Here is a 19,781-nt window from a genome sequence, read left to right as displayed (position 1 = left end):
AAGGGCTGAGGGATAGAGATATGACTGGTAAAGGGCTGAGAGATATGACTGGTAAAGGGCTGAGGGATAGAGGTATGACTGGTAAAGGGCTGGGGGATTTAGATATGACTGGTAAAGGGCTGGAGGATAGAGATATGACTGGTAAAGGGCCGAGGGATAGAGATATGACTGGTAAAGGGCTGAGGGATAGAGATATGACTGGTAAAGGGCTGGGGGATAGAGATATGACTGGTAAAGGGCCGAGGGATAGAGATATGACAGGTAAAGGGCCGAGGGATAGAGATATGACTGGTAAAGGGCCGAGGGATAGAGATATGACTGGTAAAGGGCTGGGGGATAGAGACAGGACTGGTAAAGAGCTGAGGGATAGAGATATGACTGGTAAAGGGCTGAGAGATAGAGACATGACTGTTAAAGGGCTGGGGATAGAGATATGACTGGTAAAGGGCTGGGGGATAGAGATATGACTGGTAAAGGGCTGAGGGATAGAGATATGACTGGTAAAGGGATGAGAGATAGAGATATGACTGGTAAAGGGCTGGGGGATAGAGACATGACTGGTAAAGGGCTGAGAGATAGAGATATGACTGGTAAAGGGCTGAGAGATAGAGATATGACTGGTAAAGGGCTGAGAGATAGAGACATGACTGTTAAAGGGCTGGGGATAGAGATATGACTGGTAAATGGCTGGGGGATAGAGATATGACTGGTAAAGGGCTGAGAGATAGAGATATGACTGGTAAAGGGATGAGAGATAGAGATATGACTGGTAAAGGGCTGGGGGATAGAGATATGACTGGTAAAGGGCTGAGAGATAGAGATATGACTGGTAAAGGGATGAGAGATAGAGATATGACTGGTAAAGGGCTGGGGGATAGAGACATGACTGGTAAAGGGCTGAGAGATAGAGATATGACTGGTAAAGGGATGAGAGATAGAGATATGACTGGTAAAGGGCTGGGGGATAGAGATATGACTGGTAAAGGGCTGAGAGATAGAGATATGACTGGTAAAGGGATGAGAGATAGAGATATGACTGGTAAAGGGCTGGGGGATAGAGACATGACTGGTAAAGGGCTGAGAGATAGAGATATGACTGGTAAAGGGCTGGGGGATAGAGACATGACTGGTAAAGGGCTGAGAGATAGAGATATGACTGGTAAAGGGCTGGGGGATAGAGATATGACTGGTAAAGGGCTGGGAGATATGACTGGTAAAGGGCTGAGGGATAGAGATATGACTGGTAAAGGGCTGAGGGATAGATATATGACTGGTAAAGGGCTGAGAGATATGACTGGTAAAGGGCTGAGGGATAGATATATGACTGGTAAAGAGCTGAGGGATAGAGATATGACTGGTAAAGGGCTGGGGGATGGAGATATGACTGGTAAAGAGCTGAGGGATAAAGATATGACTGGTAAAGGGCTGAGAGATAGCGATATGACTGGTAAAGGGCTGAGAGATATGACTGGTAAAGGGCTGAGGGATAGAGATATGACTTGTAAAGAGCTGAGAGATATGACTGGTAAAGGGCTGAGAGATAGAGATATGACTGGTAAAGAGCTGAGGGATAGAGATATGACTGGTAAAGGGCTGGGGGATAGAGATATGACTGGTAAAGGGCTGAGGGATAGAGATATGACTGGTAAAGGGCTGAGGGATAGAAATATGACTGGTAAAGGGCCGATGGATAGAGATATGACTGGTAAAGGGCTGGGGGATAGAGATATGACTGGTAAAGGGCTGAGGGATAGAGATATGACTGGTAAAGGGCTGAGGGATAGAGATATGACTGGTAAAGGGCCGATGGATAGAGATATGACTGGTAAAGGGCTGGGGGATCGAGATATGACTGGTAAAGGGCTGAGGGATAGAGATATGACTGGTAAAGTGCTGAGGGATAGAGATATGACTGGTAAAGGGCTGAGGGATAGAGATATGACTGGTAAAGGGCTGAGGGATAGAGACATGACTTGTAAAGGGCTGAGAGATAGAGATGTGACTGGTAAAGGGCTGGGGGATAGAGATATGACTGGTAAAGGGCTGGGGGATAGAGATATGACTGGTAAAGGGCTGGGAGATAGAGATATGACTGGTAAAGGGCTGGGGGATAGAGATGTGACTGGTAAAGGGCTGGGGGATAGAGATATGACTGGTAAAGGGCTGGGGGATAGAGATATGACTGGTAAAGGGCTGGGAGATAGAGATATGACTGGTAAAGGGCTGAGGGATAGAGATATGACTGGTAAAGGGCTGAGGGATAGAGATATGACTGGTAAAGGGCTGGGAGATAGAGATATGACTGGTAAAGTGCTGGGGGATAGAGATATGACTGGTAAAGTGCTGAGGGATAGAGATATGACTGGTAAAGGGCTGAGGGATAGAGATATGACTGGTAAAGGGCTGAGGGATAGAGACATGACTTGTAAAGGGCTGAGAGATAGAGATATGACTGGTAAAGGGCTGAGGGATAGAGACATGACTGGTAAAGGGCTGAGAGATAGAGATATGACTGGTAAAGGGCTGGGGGATAGAGATATGACTGGTAAAGGGCTGGGGGATAGAGATATGACTGGTAAAGGGCTGAGGGATAGAGATATGACTGGTAAAGGGCTGAGAGATAGAGATTTGACTGGTAAATGACTGGGGGATAGAGAAGTGACTGGTAAAGGGCTGCGAGATAGAGATATGACTGGTAAAGGGCTGAGAGATAGAGATATGACTGGTAAAGGGCTGAGAGATAGAGATATGACTGGTAAAGGGCTGAGAGATAGAGATATGACTGGTAAAGGGCTGGGAGATAGAGATAGAGATATGACTGGTAAAGGGCTGGGAGATAGAGATATGACTGGTAAAGGGCTGAGAGATATGACCGGTAAATGGCTGAGAGATAGAGATGTGACTGGTAAAGGGCTGAGAGATAGAGATATGACTGGTAAAGGGCTGAGAGATAGAGATATGACTGGTAAAGGGCTGAGAGATATGACTGGTAAAGGGCTGAGAGATAGATATGACTGGTAAAGGGCTGAGAGATATGACTGGTAAAGGGCTGAGAGATAGAGATATGACTGGTAAAGGGCTGAGAGATAGAGATATGAATGGTAAAGGGCTGAGAGATAGAGATATGACTGGTAAAGGGCTGAGAGATATGACCGGTAAATGGCTGAGAGATAGAGATGTGACTGGTAAAGGGCTGAGAGATAGAGATATGACTGGTAAAGGGCTGAGAGATAGAGATATGACTGGTAAAGGGCTGAGAGATATGAATGGTAAAGGGCTGAGAGATATGACTGGTAAAGGGCTGAGAGATAGAGATATGACTGGTAAAGGGCTGAGAGATAGAGATATGACTGGTAAAGGGCTGAGAGATAGAGATATGACTGGTAAAGGGCTGAGAGATATGACTGGTAAAGGGCTGAGAGATAGATATGACTGGTAAAGGGCTGAGAGATATGACTGGTAAAGGGCTGGGAGATAGAGATATGACTAGTAAAGGGCTGAGAGATATGACTGCTAAAGGGCTGAGAGATAGAGATATGACTGGTAAAGAGCTGAGAGATAGATATATGACTGGTAAAGGGCTGAGAGATAGAGATATGACTGGTAAAGGGCTGAGAGATATGACCGGTAAATGGCTGAGAGATAGAGATGTTACTGGTAAAGGGCTGAGAGATAGAGATATGACTGGTAAAGGGCTGAGAGATAGAGATATGACTGGTAAAGGGCTGAGAGATATGACTGGTAAAGGGCTGAGAGATAGATATGACTGGTAAAGGGCTGAGAGATATGACTGGTAAAGGGCTGAGAGATAGAGATATGACTGGTAAAGGGCTGAGAGATAGAGATATGAATGGTAAAGGGCTGAGAGATATGACTGGTAAAGGGCTGAGAGATATGACTGGTAAAGGGCTGAGAGATAGAGATATGACTGGTAAAGGGCTGAGAGATAGAGATATGAATGGTAAAGGGCTGAGAGATATGACTGGTAAAGGGCTGAGAGATATGACTGGTAAAGGGCTGGGAGATAGAGATATGACTGGTAAAGGGCTGAGAGATAGAGACATGACTGGTAAAGGGCTGAGGGATAGAGACATGACTGGTAAAGGGCTGAGAGATAGAGATATGACTGGTAAAGGGCTGAGAGATAGAGATATGACTGGTAAAGGGCTGAGAGATATGACTGGTAAAGGGCTGAGAGATAAAGATATGACTGGTAAAGGGCTGAGAGATATAACTGGTAAAGGGCTGAGAGATAGAGATATGACTGGTAAAGGGCTGAGAGATAGAGACATGACTGGTAAAGGGCTGAGAGATAGAGATATGACTGGTAAAGGGCTGAGGGATAGAGATATGACTGGTAAAGGGCTGAGAGATATAGATATGACTGGTAAAGGGCTGAGAGATAGAGATATGACTGGTAAAGGGCTGAGAGATAGAGATATGACTGGTAAAGGGCTGGGAGATAGAGATATGACTAGTAAAGGGCTGAGAGATATGACTGGTAAAGGGCTGAGAGATAGAGATATGACTGGTAAAGAGCTGAGAGATAGATATATGACTGGTAAAGGGCTGAGAGATAGAGATATGACTGGTAAAGGGCTGAGAGATATGACCGGTAAATGGCTGAGAGATAGAGATGTTACTGGTAAAGGGCTGAGAGATAGAGATATGACTGGTAAAGGGCTGAGAGATAGAGATATGACTGGTAAAGGGCTGAGAGATATGACTGGTAAAGGGCTGAGAGATAGATATGACTGGTAAAGGGCTGAGAGATATGACTGGTAAAGGGCTGAGAGATAGAGATATGACTGGTAAAGGGCTGAGAGATAGAGATATGAATGGTAAAGGGCTGAGAGATATGACTGGTAAAGGGCTGAGAGATATGACTGGTAAAGGGCTGGGAGATAGAGATATGACTGGTAAAGGGCTGAGAGATAGAGACATGACTGGTAAAGGGCTGAGGGATAGAGACATGACTGGTAAAGGGCTGAGAGATAGAGATATGACTGGTAAAGGGCTGAGAGATAGAGATATGACTGGTAAAGGGCTGAGAGATATGACTGGTAAAGGGCTGAGAGATAAAGATATGACTGGTAAAGGGCTGAGAGATATAACTGGTAAAGGGCTGAGAGATAGAGATATGACTGGTAAAGGGCTGAGAGATAGAGACATGACTGGTAAAGGGCTGAGAGATAGAGATATGACTGGTAAAGGGCTGAGGGATAGAGATATGACTGGTAAAGGGCTGAGAGATATAGATATGACTGGTAAAGGGCTGAGAGATAGAGATATGACTGGTAAAGGGCTGAGAGATAGAGATATGACTGGTAAAGGGCTGGGAGATAGAGATATGACTAGTAAAGGGCTGAGAGATATGACTGGTAAAGGGCTGAGAGATAGAGATATGACTGGTAAAGAGCTGAGAGATAGATATATGACTGGTAAAGGGCTGAGAGATAGAGATATGACTCGTAAAGGGCTGAGAGATATGACCGGTAAATGGCTGAGAGATAGAGATGTTACTGGTAAAGGGCTGAGAGATAGAGATATGACTGGTAAAGGGCTGAGAGATAGAGATATGACTGGTAAAGGGCTGAGAGATATGACTGGTAAAGGGCTGAGAGATAGATATGACTGGTAAAGGGCTGAGAGATATGACTGGTAAAGGGCTGAGAGATAGAGATATGACTGGTAAAGGGCTGAGAGATAGAGATATGAATGGTAAAGGGCTGAGAGATATGACTGGTAAAGGGCTGAGAGATATGACTGGTAAAGGGCTGAGAGATAGAGATATGACTGGTAAAGGGCTGAGAGATAGAGATATGAATGGTAAAGGGCTGAGAGATATGACTGGTAAAGGGCTGAGAGATATGACTGGTAAAGGGCTGGGAGATAGAGATATGACTGGTAAAGGGCTGAGAGATAGAGACATGACTGGTAAAGGGCTGAGGGATAGAGACATGACTGGTAAAGGGCTGAGAGATAGAGATATGACTGGTAAAGGGCTGAGAGATAGAGATATGACTGGTAAAGGGCTGAGAGATATGACTGGTAAAGGGCTGAGAGATAAAGATATGACTGGTAAAGGGCTGAGAGATATAACTGGTAAAGGGCTGAGAGATAGAGATATGACTGGTAAAGGGCTGAGAGATAGAGACATGACTGGTAAAGGGCTGAGAGATAGAGATATGACTGGTAAAGGGCTGAGGGATAGAGATATGACTGGTAAAGGGCTGAGAGATATAGATATGACTGGTAAAGGGCTGAGAGATAGAGATATGACTGGTAAAGGGCTGAGAGATAGAGATATGACTGGTAAAGGGCTGGGAGATAGAGATATGACTAGTAAAGGGCTGAGAGATATGACTGGTAAAGGGCTGAGAGATAGAGATATGACTGGTAAAGAGCTGAGAGATAGATATATGACTGGTAAAGGGCTGAGAGATAGAGATATGACTGGTAAAGGGCTGAGAGATATGACCGGTAAATGGCTGAGAGATAGAGATGTTACTGGTAAAGGGCTGAGAGATAGAGATATGACTGGTAAAGGGCTGAGAGATAGAGATATGACTGGTAAAGGGCTGAGAGATATGACTGGTAAAGGGCTGAGAGATAGATATGACTGGTAAAGGGCTGAGAGATATGACTGGTAAAGGGCTGAGAGATAGAGATATGACTGGTAAAGGGCTGAGAGATAGAGATATGAATGGTAAAGGGCTGAGAGATATGACTGGTAAAGGGCTGAGAGATATGACTGGTAAAGGGCTGAGAGATAGAGATATGACTGGTAAAGGGCTGAGAGATAGAGATATGAATGGTAAAGGGCTGAGAGATATGACTGGTAAAGGGCTGAGAGATATGACTGGTAAAGGGCTGGGAGATAGAGATATGACTGGTAAAGGGCTGAGAGATAGAGACATGACTGGTAAAGGGCTGAGGGATAGAGACATGACTGGTAAAGGGCTGAGAGATAGAGATATGACTGGTAAAGGGCTGAGAGATAGAGATATGACTGGTAAAGGGCTGAGAGATATGACTGGTAAAGGGCTGAGAGATAAAGATATGACTGGTAAAGGGCTGAGAGATATAACTGGTAAAGGGCTGAGAGATAGAGATATGACTGGTAAAGGGCTGAGAGATAGAGACATGACTGGTAAAGGGCTGAGAGATAGAGATATGACTGGTAAAGGGCTGAGGGATAGAGATATGACTGGTAAAGGGCTGAGAGATATAGATATGACTGGTAAAGGGCTGAGAGATAGAGATATGACTGGTAAAGGGCTGAGAGATAGAGATATGACTGGTAAAGGGCTGAGAGATATGACTGGTAAAGGGCTGAGAGATATGACTGGTAAAGGGCTGAGAGATATGACTGGTAAAGGGCTGAGAGATATGACTGGTAAAGGGCTGAGAGATAGAGATATGACTGGTAAAGGGCTGAGAGATATGACTGGTAAAGGGCTGAGAGATATGACTAGTAAAGGGCTGAGAGATAGAGATATGACTGGTAAAGGGCTGAGGGATAGAGATATGACTGGTAAAGGGCTGAGAGATATAGATATGACTGGTAAAGGGCTGAGAGATAGAGATATGACTGGTAAAGGGCTGAGAGATAGAGATATGACTGGTAAAGGGCTGGGAGATAGAGATATGACTAGTAAAGGGCTGAGAGATATGACTGGTAAAGGGCTGAGAGATAGAGATATGACTGGTAAAGAGCTGAGAGATAGATATATGACTGGTAAAGGGCTGAGAGATAGAGATATGACTGGTAAAGGGCTGAGAGATATGACCGGTAAATGGCTGAGAGATAGAGATGTTACTGGTAAAGGGCTGAGAGATAGAGATATGACTGGTAAAGGGCTGAGAGATAGAGATATGACTGGTAAAGGGCTGAGAGATATGACTGGTAAAGGGCTGAGAGATAGATATGACTGGTAAAGGGCTGAGAGATATGACTGGTAAAGGGCTGAGAGATAGAGATATGACTGGTAAAGGGCTGAGAGATAGAGATATGAATGGTAAAGGGCTGAGAGATATGACTGGTAAAGGGCTGAGAGATATGACTGGTAAAGGGCTGAGAGATAGAGATATGACTGGTAAAGGGCTGAGAGATATGACTGGTAAAGGGCTGGGAGATAGAGATATGACTGGTAAAGGGCTGAGAGATAGAGACATGACTGGTAAAGGGCTGAGGGATAGAGACATGACTGGTAAAGGGCTGAGAGATAGAGATATGACTGGTAAAGGGCTGAGAGATAGAGATATGACTGGTAAAGGGCTGAGAGATATGACTGGTAAAGGGCTGAGAGATAAAGATATGACTGGTAAAGGGCTGAGAGATATAACTGGTAAAGGGCTGAGAGATAGAGATATGACTGGTAAAGGGCTGAGAGATAGAGACATGACTGGTAAAGGGCTGAGAGATAGAGATATGACTGGTAAAGGGCTGAGGGATAGAGATATGACTGGTAAAGGGCTGAGAGATATAGATATGACTGGTAAAGGGCTGAGAGATAGAGATATGACTGGTAAAGGGCTGAGAGATAGAGATATGACTGGTAAAGGGCTGAGAGATATGACTGGTAAAGGGCTGAGAGATATGACTGGTAAAGGGCTGAGAGATATGACTGGTAAAGGGCTGAGAGATATGACTGGTAAAGGGCTGAGAGATATGACTGGTAAAGGGCTGAGAGATAGAGATATGAATGGTAAAGGGCTGAGAGATATGACTGGTAAAGGGCTGAGAGATATGACTGGTAAAGGGCTGAGAGATATGACTGGTAAAGGGCTGAGAGATATGACTGGTAAAGGGCTGAGAGATAGAGATATGATTGGTAAAGGGCTGAGAGATAGAGATATGACTTGTAAAGGGCTGAGAGATAGAGATATGACTGGTAAATGGCTGAGAGATAGAGATATGACTGGTAAAGGGCTGAGAGATAGAGATATGACTGGTAAAGGGCTGAGAGATAGAGATATGACTGGTAAAGGGCTGAGAGATAGAGATATGACTGGTAAAGGGCTGAGAGATAGAGATACGACTGGTAAATGGCTGAGAGATATGACTGGACAGGGTAGAAACACAGAGACAGTTCTGCTCTTGGTCTCACATTGCTTTGCTTTGCTTTATTGTTTTGGGTTTATTTATGGAGGCGGTCCAGCTAGAGGTTGTTATTGATCCGAGATCAGGTTCCTGTGTGGATTGGCTGTCATTTTGATCGATGGCCTTGCCATCCAATGCGGTGCCTGTGTATTGTAGCATATTCCTGTGCTGTACTCTGATGGTAAACAGCCCACATCTACTCTAAGCACACAGTCTTTCCCCAGCACCACCGTTCCAGTGTGTATTGTTCACAGATACAGGACATTTGTTGTCGGGTAGAAAGATGCTTCCTCTGTTCTCCCCAAAGTCATTAAAGCAGAATGAGTAGAGATTGTCACTTACAATTTGTTCTTTGCCTTAGGCTTCAAAGGTGTTTTGTTCTTTGTGCATTATTAAGGGGGTTGTGATGGTACCAAGCTGCAGGAAGGTAATAAGAAAAGCTCAGGAAAGTGCTCAAGAGCCTAAAGTCTTCCATTATGATGATAAAACACATTTAAGGTGAGAAAGCAATCATAAAGATTGATACAAGTAGCATAGATAAGTAGAATAGCATAAGTAGCATAGCTTAAGTAGTATAGATAAATAGGATAGCATAAGTAGCATAGATAAGTAGTTAGATAAGTAGAATAACATAAGTAGATTAGATAAGTAGGATAGATAAGTAGCATAGATAAGTAGATTAGATAAGTAGAATCACATAAGTAGAATAGATAAGTAGGATAGATAAGTAGATAGGATAAGTAGGATAGATACAGTGGGGAGAACAAGTATTTGATACACTGTCGATTTTGCAGGTTTTCCTACTTACAAAGCATGTACAGGTCTGTAATTTTTATCATAGGTACACTTGAACTGTGAGAAACGGAATATAAAACAAAAATCCAGAAAATCACATTGTATGATTTTTAAGTAATTAATTTGCATTTTATTGCATGACATAAGTATTTGATACATCAGAAAAGCAGAACTTAATATTTGGTACAGAAACCTTTGTTTGCAATTACAGAGATCATACGTTTCCTGAAGTTCTTGACCAGGTTTGCACACACTGCAGCAGGGATTTTGGCCCACTCCTCCATACAGACCTTCTCCAGATCCTTCAGGTTTCGGGGCTGTCGCTGGGAAATACGGACTTTCAACTCCCTCCAAAGATTTTCTATTGGGTTCAGGTCTGGAGACTGGCTAAGCCACTCCAGGATCTTGAGATGCTTCTTACGGAGCCACTCCTTAGTTGCCCTGGCTGTGGGTTTCGGGCAGTTGTCATGCTGGAAGACCCAGCCACGACCCATCTTCAATGCTCTTACTGAGGGAAGGAGGTTGTTGGCCAAGATCTCGCGATACATGGCCCCATCCATTCTCCCCTCAATAAGGTTTAGTCGTCCTGTCCCCTTTGCAGAAAAGCATCCCCAAAGAAGGATGTTTCCACCTCCATGCTTCATGGTTGGGATGGTGTTCTTGGGGTTGTACTCATCCTTCTTCTTCCTCCAAACATGGCGAGTGGAGTTTAGACCAAAAAGCAAAATTTTTGTCTCATCAGACCACATGACCTTCTCCCATTCCTCCTCTGGATCATCCAGATGGTCATTGGCAAACTTCAGACGGGCCTGGACATGCGCTGGCTTGAGCTGCGGGACCTTGCGTGCGCTGTAGGATTTTAATCCATGACGGCGTAGTGTGTTACTAATGGTTTTCTTTGAGACTGTGGTCCCAGCTCTCTTCAGGTCATTGACCAGGTCCTGCCGTGTAGTTCTGGGCTGATCCCTCACCTTCCTCATGATCATTGATGCCCCACGAGGTGAGATCTTGCATGGAGCCCCAGACCGAGGTTGATTGACCGTCATCTTGAACTTCTTCCATTTTCTAATAATTGCGTCAACAATTGTTGCCTTCTCACCAAGCTGCTTGGCTATTGTCCTGTAGCCCATCCCAGCCTTGTGCAGGTCTATAATTGTATCCCTGATGTCCTTACACAGCTCTCTGTTCTTGGCCATTGTGGAGAGGTTGGAGTCTGTTTGATTGAGTGTGTGGACAGGTGTCTTTTATACAGGTAACGAGTTCAAACAGGTGAAGTTAATGCAGGTAATGAGTGGAGAACAGGATGGCTTACAGGTCTGTGAGAGCCGGAATTCTTTCTGGTTGGTAGGTTTTCAAATACTTATGTCATGCAATAAAATGCAAATTAATTACTTAAAAATCATATGTGATTTTCTGGATTTTTGTTTTAGATTCCGTTTCTCACAGTTGAAGTGTACCGATGATAAAAATTACAGACCTCTACGTGCTTTGTAAGTAGGAAAACCTGCAAAATCGGCAATGTATCAAATACTTGTTCTCCCCACTGTAAGTAGCATAGATAAGTAGATTAGATAAGGGTTTGATTTGAATTTCATGCTCTTATAAAACTCATAAAGTTGTTTATTGCACTGGAATTCACTCCTGTCTGCCGGGTTCCAGTTTACACTTCATCGCTCACTAAAACAGGCTTTGAGAAGGACGTGTTCTTCTGACTAGCTCTTTTTCTTTCACCCGCACTAATTTACATGGAAATTGTGTGTTTATCTGCTCAACTGTTTAGCGATTTATATTTTGCTGCAGGCCTAAGGGTGTGCTATTTTAAATGGGTTCAATCTTTAAAGCATGGGAAGGCTTTGGGAACATCCTTGCCTTTACTGTGTATTATTAGTAGTATTGGATATTACATTTAAAAGCATAAACCTCTGAAAGTTTTGACCCAAATCTCTGAGTTGTTTTTATTCCTTGTGTTATTATTTTCTATTTTCCTCTCTGCATTGTTGGGAAGAATTTCACTGTTAGTCTACACCTATTGTTCACCAAGAATGGGATTTTAGTTTTTTGTTGATTTGATTGATTTGATTTTTTCCATCCCAATTGCCTCATGTAAGGCCCCTCGTAAAAAGCAGCGGGCTTCAGTTTCTTGGCAGCTCCAACTGGAACAAAACACACAAAATGGCACCCAGATGGAACATTTTCCTAATTAGTTGGATGAAACTGTAGCCCTTGTCAGTGTTGTGGTGATTTCTAATGGCCACCGAGGGTCTTTTAGACAATGACACAGTGGAGAGGTTGTGGACAGGATGTTTCTCTCATTAGCAACAAACAGACTATCATGGGTAGCTGCAACAAGTCATTTCACATACGCTCTTCTCATCTAAAAAGAAAAGAGCTCTTATTTAAAACAAAACAGAGGTTGTATTACAAACAGTTGGCCAGTGTTGATATTCCGTGTTATTTCAGTTGCTCACAGACTTCCATTCTCTTTTCCAGGTTGCCCACTCTCTGACAGCAGAGAAGTCCATGACCCTGAACTAATACAGCGATGGACAGGAAAAGTGGTAAGTTAAAAGTCACACAGTCGTTCCCAAATCCATCCCCTTCTGCCCTAACCCCTGTGTGAAAGCATGTCTGAGGGTCCTGGAGAAGAAAGCTGTGTAGTGGTAAAGCTTCCAGCACAGGAGGTCGGAGAGGATGGGCTCGTGATAATGGCTGGAGTGGAATCAGTGGAATGGCATCAAATACATCCAACACATGGTTTCCATGGTTTCCAGGTGTTTGATGCCATTCCATTCGCTCCAATCCAGACATTATTGTGAGCCGTCCTCCCCTCAGCAGCCTCCACTGGCTTGCACTATATTGCTTCCACCTTACAGAGCTGCAATCATTGAAGGGGTAGCGAACAAGAGTTTTCTCTTCCTAATATTCTTGCTGTGATAAACACTATCAGCCTGTCTCATTATGCATACACTACCATTGAAAGGTTTTTGTGTCACTTAGAAATGTCCTTGTTTTATAAAGAAAAGCAAATTTTTGGTCCATTAAAATAACATCAAATTGATCAGAAATACAGTGTAGACATTGTTAATGTTGTAAATGACTATTGTAGCTGGAAACGGCAGATTTTAATGGAATATCTACAATATCTACATAGGAGTCCCATTATCAGCAACCATCACTCCTGTGTTCCAATGGCACGTTCTGTTAGCTAGTTGAGTATCTGGAGCATCAGCATTTGTGGGTTCAATTACAGGCTCAAAATGGCCAGAAACCTGAAACTTGTCAGTCTATTCTTGTTCTGAGAAATGAAGGCTATTCCATGCGAGAAATTGCCAGTCTCAACAACGTCAACAGTGAAGAGGCGACTCCGGGATTGTTGGCCTTCTAGGCAGAGTTGCAAAGAAAATGACTGGCCAATAAAAAGAAAATATTAAGATGGGCAAAAGAACACTGGACAGGGGTAGTCTGCCTAGAAGGCCAGCATCCCGGAGTCGCCTCTTCACTGTTGATGTTGAGACTGGTGTTTTGCGGGTACTATTTAATGAAGCTGCCAGTTGAGGACTTGTGAGGTGTCTGTTACTCAAACTAGACACTCAAATGTACTTGTCCTCTTGCTCAGTGGTGCACCGGGGCCTCCCACTTCTCTTTTTATTCTGGTTAGAGACAGTTTGCGCTGTTCTGTGAAGGGAGTAGTGCACAGCGTTGTACGAGATCTTCAGTTTATTGCCAATTTCTCGCATGGAATATCCTTCATTTCTCAGAACAAGAATAGACTGATGAGTTTCAGAAGAAAGTGCTTTGTTTCTAGCCATTTTGAGCCTGTAATCGAACGTACGTTGACGCAGCAAAGCTAAGCTGAGTTGAGTTTTGCATACTAATGAGTGTAAATGTGTTTCATCCTAATCACTGAAAGATAATTACATCCTAGATTCTTATAGGGTTTATACAAAGTAATGTAGTGTACATCCTGTCCCTGGCTGCATCTATATAGGGGGGACTGTGAATACTAAAACTGTAAGGCAACAAGCTGATGAAAGCAACGAGCCAAAACGCATTAGTTGCTGGTTTTCAGTTGGTCCTTGGTTGATGAGCGAAGTAGCAACAGTGTAATACTAAAACTGAAAGAAATGCAATTACTGACAGCTCTGGTGCTGTAGACACAGTAGTCCCTTTTCTTGAAATGTTGATTCATGTGCACTATCCCTATCAACCCTGTCATATACTATCCCTATCAACCCTATCATAGACTATCCCTATCAACCCTGTCATATACTATCCCCATCAACCCTATCATAGACTATCCCTATCAACCCTGTCATAGACTATCCCTATCAACCCTATCATATACTATCCCTATCAACCCTATCATAGGCTATCCCTATCAACCCTATCATATACTAACCCTATCAACCCTATCATATACTATCCCTATCAACCATGGCATAGACTATCCCTATCAACCCTATCATATACTATCCCTATCAACCCTATCATAGGCTATCCCTATCAACCCTATCATATACTATCCCTATCAACCCTATCATAGACTATCCCTATCAACCCTATCATAGACTATCCCGATCAACCCTATCATAGACTATCCCTATCAACCCTGTCATATACTATCCCTATCAACCCTGTCATAGACTATCCCTATCAACCCTGTCATATACTATCCCTATCAACCCTATCATAGACTATCCCTATCAACCCTGTCATATACTATCCCTATCAACCCTTTCATAGACTATCCCTATCACCCCTGTCATATACTATCCCTATCAACCCTGTTATATACTATCCCTATCAACCCTGTCATATACTATCCCTATCAACCCTGTCATATACTATCCCTATCAACCCTGTCATAGACTAACCCTATCAACCCTGTCATATACTATCCCTATCAACCCTGTCATATACTATCCCTATCAACCCTATCATAGACTATCCCTATCAACCCTGTCATATACTATCCCTATCAACCCTATCATATGCTATCCCTATCAACCCTATCATAGACTATCCCTATCAACCCTATCATAGACTATCCCTATCAACCCTATCATATACTATCCCTATCACCCTATCATAGACTATCCCTATCAACCCTATCATAGACTATCCCTATCGACCCTGTCATATACTATCCCTATCAACCCTATCATAGACTATCCCTATCAACCCTGTCATATACCATCCCTATCAACCCTGTCATATACTATCCCTATCAACCCTGTCATATACTATCCATATCAACCCTATCATATACTATCCCTATCAACCCTGTCATATACTATCCCTATCAACCCTGTCATATACTATCCCTATCAACCCTATCATAGGCTATCCCTATCAACCCTGTCATATACTATCCCTATCAACCCTATCATAGACTATCCCTATCAACCCTGTCATATACTATCCCTATCAACCCTGTCATATACTATCCCTATCAACCCTATCATAGGCTATCCCTATCGACCCTGTCATATACTATCCCTATCAACCCTGTCATATACTATCCCTATCAACCCTATCATATACTATCCCTATCAGCCCTGTCATATACTATCCCTATCAATCCTATCATATACTATCCCTATCAACCCTGTCATTTACTATCCCTATCAACCCTGTCATATACTACCCCTATCAACCCTATCATATACTATCCCTATCAACCCTATCATATATTATCCCTATCAATCCTGTCATATGCTATCCCTATCAACCCTATCATATACTGTCCCTATCAACCCTATCATATACTATCCCTATCAACCCTATCATATACTATCCCTATCAACCCTGTCATACACTATCCCTATCGATCCTGTCATATGCTATCCCTATCAACCCTATCATATACTATCCCTATCAACCCTATCACATACTATCCCTATCACCCCTGTCACAGGCTATCTCTATCAACCCTATTATAGACCATCCCTGTCATAGACTACCCCTATCAACCCTGTCATATACTATCCCTATCAACCATGTCATAGACTATCCCAATCAACCCTATCATATACTATCCCTATCAACCCTGTCATATACTATCCCTATCAACCCTATCATATACTATCCCAATCAACCCTATCATAGACTATCCCTATCGACCCTATCAAAACTATCCCTATCAACCCTGTCATATACATATCAATATATACACAGGTTGTAGTGTATTATCAACTAATGGGATACTGGGATGTGCTTCATGTTTTGCTTTCTCTTCTATGGTCGGAGAGTACTCTACAACAAATCCCTGAATGCATGGGAATCAGTGTGAATACTAAAAAACCCTCTCTTCATATTTCAGCCAATGGCTACCCTAAGGCCGGAGGAGAGAGTGGAGGTGGGGGTCAGAAGAAGCAGCTGCCCTACTCCGTAGAGACCCCCTACGGCTTCCACCTGGACCTCGACTTCCTCAAATATGTGGACGACATCGAGAAAGGCAACACCATCAAGCGGGTCCACATCCAACGCAAGGCCAGGGGTCCTCCTAAGTTCAGCACCCTGCCCAGGAACTTCAGCCTGCCTGGGCATGGGGCACGATCGGCCCCCAAGGACACCTGGTCTTCCACCTCTACTCTGGGACCCAAGCCCCGGGGCAGAGTCACAGAGGTCCAGCAGTTCTTGGATTTTAGAGCCAGTGATGGAGGCAGTGGTATGGCGGGGGGGCAGAGCCAGAGCAGCAGGGTGCAGGGGAGTGGCTTATCCCCGGCCAGGCCCAGGGAGGAGGCAGGGGCTGGTGTGTCAGCTGAGAAGCCCCTGGGGAGGCCCAACCTCCTCCGGACATCCAGCATGCCCATTACCATCCCTCACAGGAAGGCCTCCGAGTCCGGGGACGAGAGAACCGAGAACGGCTCATCTGAGAACGTATTCCGCGCTGTGCCCCAGGACAGGTCGGGGCTGCACCAGCAGATCACTGCGGCCCTGAAGAGGGTCAGAGAGCTGGAGGATATGGTGAGGACCATCCCAGAGCTCAAGTCCCAGATCTGCTCACTGAGGGAGGAGAGAGAGCATCTGATCCTCAGGCTGCAGGCCCAAACCAAGCCCCAGGCTCCACCCCCCCCACAACGTGCCTCGCCCTCTCCGGCTCAGATCATTGATCCTCAGCTGCCGGGGTCTGGAGCAGTAGTTGATACCGGGAGAGCGGAAAGCACTGCGTCAGAGACAGAAACACAACAGGAATCCTTAAGAAGTACTGCACAAGAAGCAGAAGCAGATAGGCTTTTAGCAGCACAGGCATCAGAGGGACCAGACCGACAAAGAGAGGCATTAGTGAATCCATTAGAGAAAACAGCAGAGCTATCAGAGGACGTTACAGTACAGAAAGCACCAGAACCTTCAGAGAGAGGAGTGATTGTGCAAGTCATAGAGGGAGTCAGTGGTGAGGGGGATCTCCTCAGCATCGAACAGCTCCAGGCTAAGCTAGTAACACTAGAGGCTAAGTTAAGTCAGGCTAGTGAAGAGCTGGAGGAAACCAACAGTCTCCTCAGACAACAGGTAGAGGACAACAGGAGGAAGCAGGAGAGGATACTTCAGCTAAGCGAGGGAGGGAGAGAGGGAAAGGAGGAGGTGTGTGGGGAGAGACATACAAGTAGGAGGACCAGTGTGGACCAGCAGACAGAGACCGAGAGAGTGGTCATTATAAACCAGGGGACAGAGTCGGAGAGGGCTGATGTGGTGGAGCAGGAGACTGATACAGAGAGGATAGTGATATGTTTAATCAGAGAGAGAGCTAACAGTGTGGACCAGGGGACAGAGACGGAGAGAGTGGAAGCGGTGAACCAGCTGGCCGAGACAGAGATGATTATTGCATGCCCAGTCAGACCAAGGGGCAACAGTGTGGATCAGGGGACAGAGACAGAGAGAGTGAACACTGTGAACCAGGTGACAGAGACAGAGAGAGTGGACACTGTAAACCAGGTGACAGAGACAGAGAAAATGGACACCGTAAACCAGGTGGCAGAGGCACCACCTGGAGACAGATTAGACCAGGGGACAGAGACACAGACAGTAGTCAGTGTGGACCAGATGACAGACACAGCACCTGTACGTCCAGTGAGACCAGCAAGACACATGGCTAACAGTGTGTACCAATGTAGAGAGACACAAATACAGGCAGGAGTCAGTGTAGACCATGGGAAAGAGACAGTGGAGACTATGAACCAGCTTACAGAGACACAGACAGCACCTGTACGTCCAGTGAGACCAGCAAGACGCAGGGCTAATAGCATGGACCAGGGGACAGAGACAGAGAGAGTGAGTACAGTGGACCAGGTGACAGAGACAGAGGCAGCACAGAGTGCAGACCAGCAAACAGAGACAGAGAGAGACAGAGGTGAGACTAGCAATACCCCACATAGAGCTATAGAGATAGAAAGTGCAGCAATAGTAAGTGCAGCCATAGAAAGTGCGGTCACAGAAATTTCTGGAGCAGAAATTGAGGTCGCAGAAAGTGCTGTCAAAAATGGGGATATCACTGAGAGTGCAGTAACTGAAGAAGGTTTTGTGATTATAGAATGTGTGGACACAGAAAGTATGGTCACAGAGAATGTGGTCACTGAAAATGTTGACACAGAAAGAATGGTAACAAAGAGACAAGAAGTGGTAGTAGAGAATGCAGTTGAACAAATTACAATGACTGAAAGTGTGCTTAAACAGAGTATGACCACAGAGGGTATGGTCATTGAGAGTGTGGTCACAGAAAAGAGTGTGGTCACAGATGACAATGCGGTCACAGAGGAGAGTGTGGTCACAGAAGAGAGTGTGGTCACAGAAGAGAGTGTGGTCCCAGAAGAGAGTGTGGTCCCAGAAGACAATGCGGTCACAGAAGAGAGTGTGGTCCCAGAGGAGAGTGTGGTCACAGAAGACAATGCAGTCACAGAGGAGAGTGTGGTCACAGAAGACAATGCAGTCACAGAAGAGAGTGTGGTCACAGAAGACAATGCAGTCACAGAAGAGAGTGTGGTCACAGAAGAGAGTGTGGTCACAGAAGAGAGTGTGGTCACAGAAGAGAGTGTGGTCACAGAAGTCTCTTTCCCCTGTCTCTGTCCCCTGGTCCACACTGTTAGTGTGGTGAAAGAAACTCCCGTAGTCCCAGAGAGCCCAATAGCAGCACCCACCCCCTCTTCCAGCCAGACCCAGCCTCAACCGGGTCAGAAGGAATCTGTGCAGCCCCAGGCCCAGCCTCAGACCCAGGACCCTCGTCGGGGCTCCAACCCAGCATTAGGCCAGGTAGTAACACGCCTCACAGGGCTGATTAATGAGCAGTGGGCCCAGCTGGGTAGCAGCCAAGAGAAGCCGGACAAGCAGGAGACCTCCAGCCCCAGCACCCAGAAGCTTGCAGCCGGGCAGGGGAAGCCTTCAACGGGCAAATCAGCAGGGAAGTCAGGGCCGTCTAAGATGAGCTCCATCCAGAGCCAGCTGGTCAGCTCCCTCAGTGCCCTGTCTGCATTCTACTCCCCTGGACAGAAGGCTGCTGCCAACAAACAACAAGGTAGGATAGGTGTCAGGAGTCCTTTATGTCTTAGTAGCTACTGTAGAAGACGTGCCAGGAGGTTTCTAAGGAGATGTATAAACTACAAAGACATAATATTATTGTGATATCCTGATATTCTAGCAATATGCTTTGGTTGATTAAATATGTTCGACTTCCCAGTCACAGAAAATTGCACGCTATTTAAATAATTAATATCAAGCTGATTCTATTCTGTTCGTAATATTCTCATCACATGTTGACAGTCACTAAAACTTGTTCAGGCGTTATTTACCATGAGATCACTCTGGCCCAGGTCCAATAGCTTTATCTCCATGATACTGAGCTGTCTCCTGTCTTGGCACAGAGAGCTCGTAGTCTGTCTCTGTTCAT

The 19,781-nt window shown here is 44.9% G+C and overlaps 1 protein-coding gene across 2 annotated transcripts in view; it reads left to right on the top strand.

Moving 5' to 3' along the window:
- The window catches only part of kank4 (KN motif and ankyrin repeat domains 4), a 174,459-nt gene that overhangs the window by 108,667 nt on the left and 46,011 nt on the right, over positions 1–19,781 (top strand). For both annotated transcript variants that reach the window (XM_031785604.1, XM_031785603.1), the window contains 2 exons: positions 12,392–12,459; positions 16,224–19,409. In XM_031785604.1, the coding sequence (XP_031641464.1) occupies positions 12,444–12,459; positions 16,224–19,409 (3,202 nt within the window). In that variant the 5' untranslated portion in view covers positions 12,392–12,443. The remainder of the gene's footprint in view (positions 1–12,391; positions 12,460–16,223; positions 19,410–19,781) is intronic.

The sequence above is a fragment of the Oncorhynchus kisutch genome, linkage group LG13 (assembly GCF_002021735.2).
Source record: "Oncorhynchus kisutch isolate 150728-3 linkage group LG13, Okis_V2, whole genome shotgun sequence".
Taxonomy (NCBI): domain Eukaryota; kingdom Metazoa; phylum Chordata; class Actinopteri; order Salmoniformes; family Salmonidae; genus Oncorhynchus; species Oncorhynchus kisutch.
Note: the sequence above shows the minus strand (reverse complement) of the source record. Positions and strands in the feature narration are given on the sequence as shown.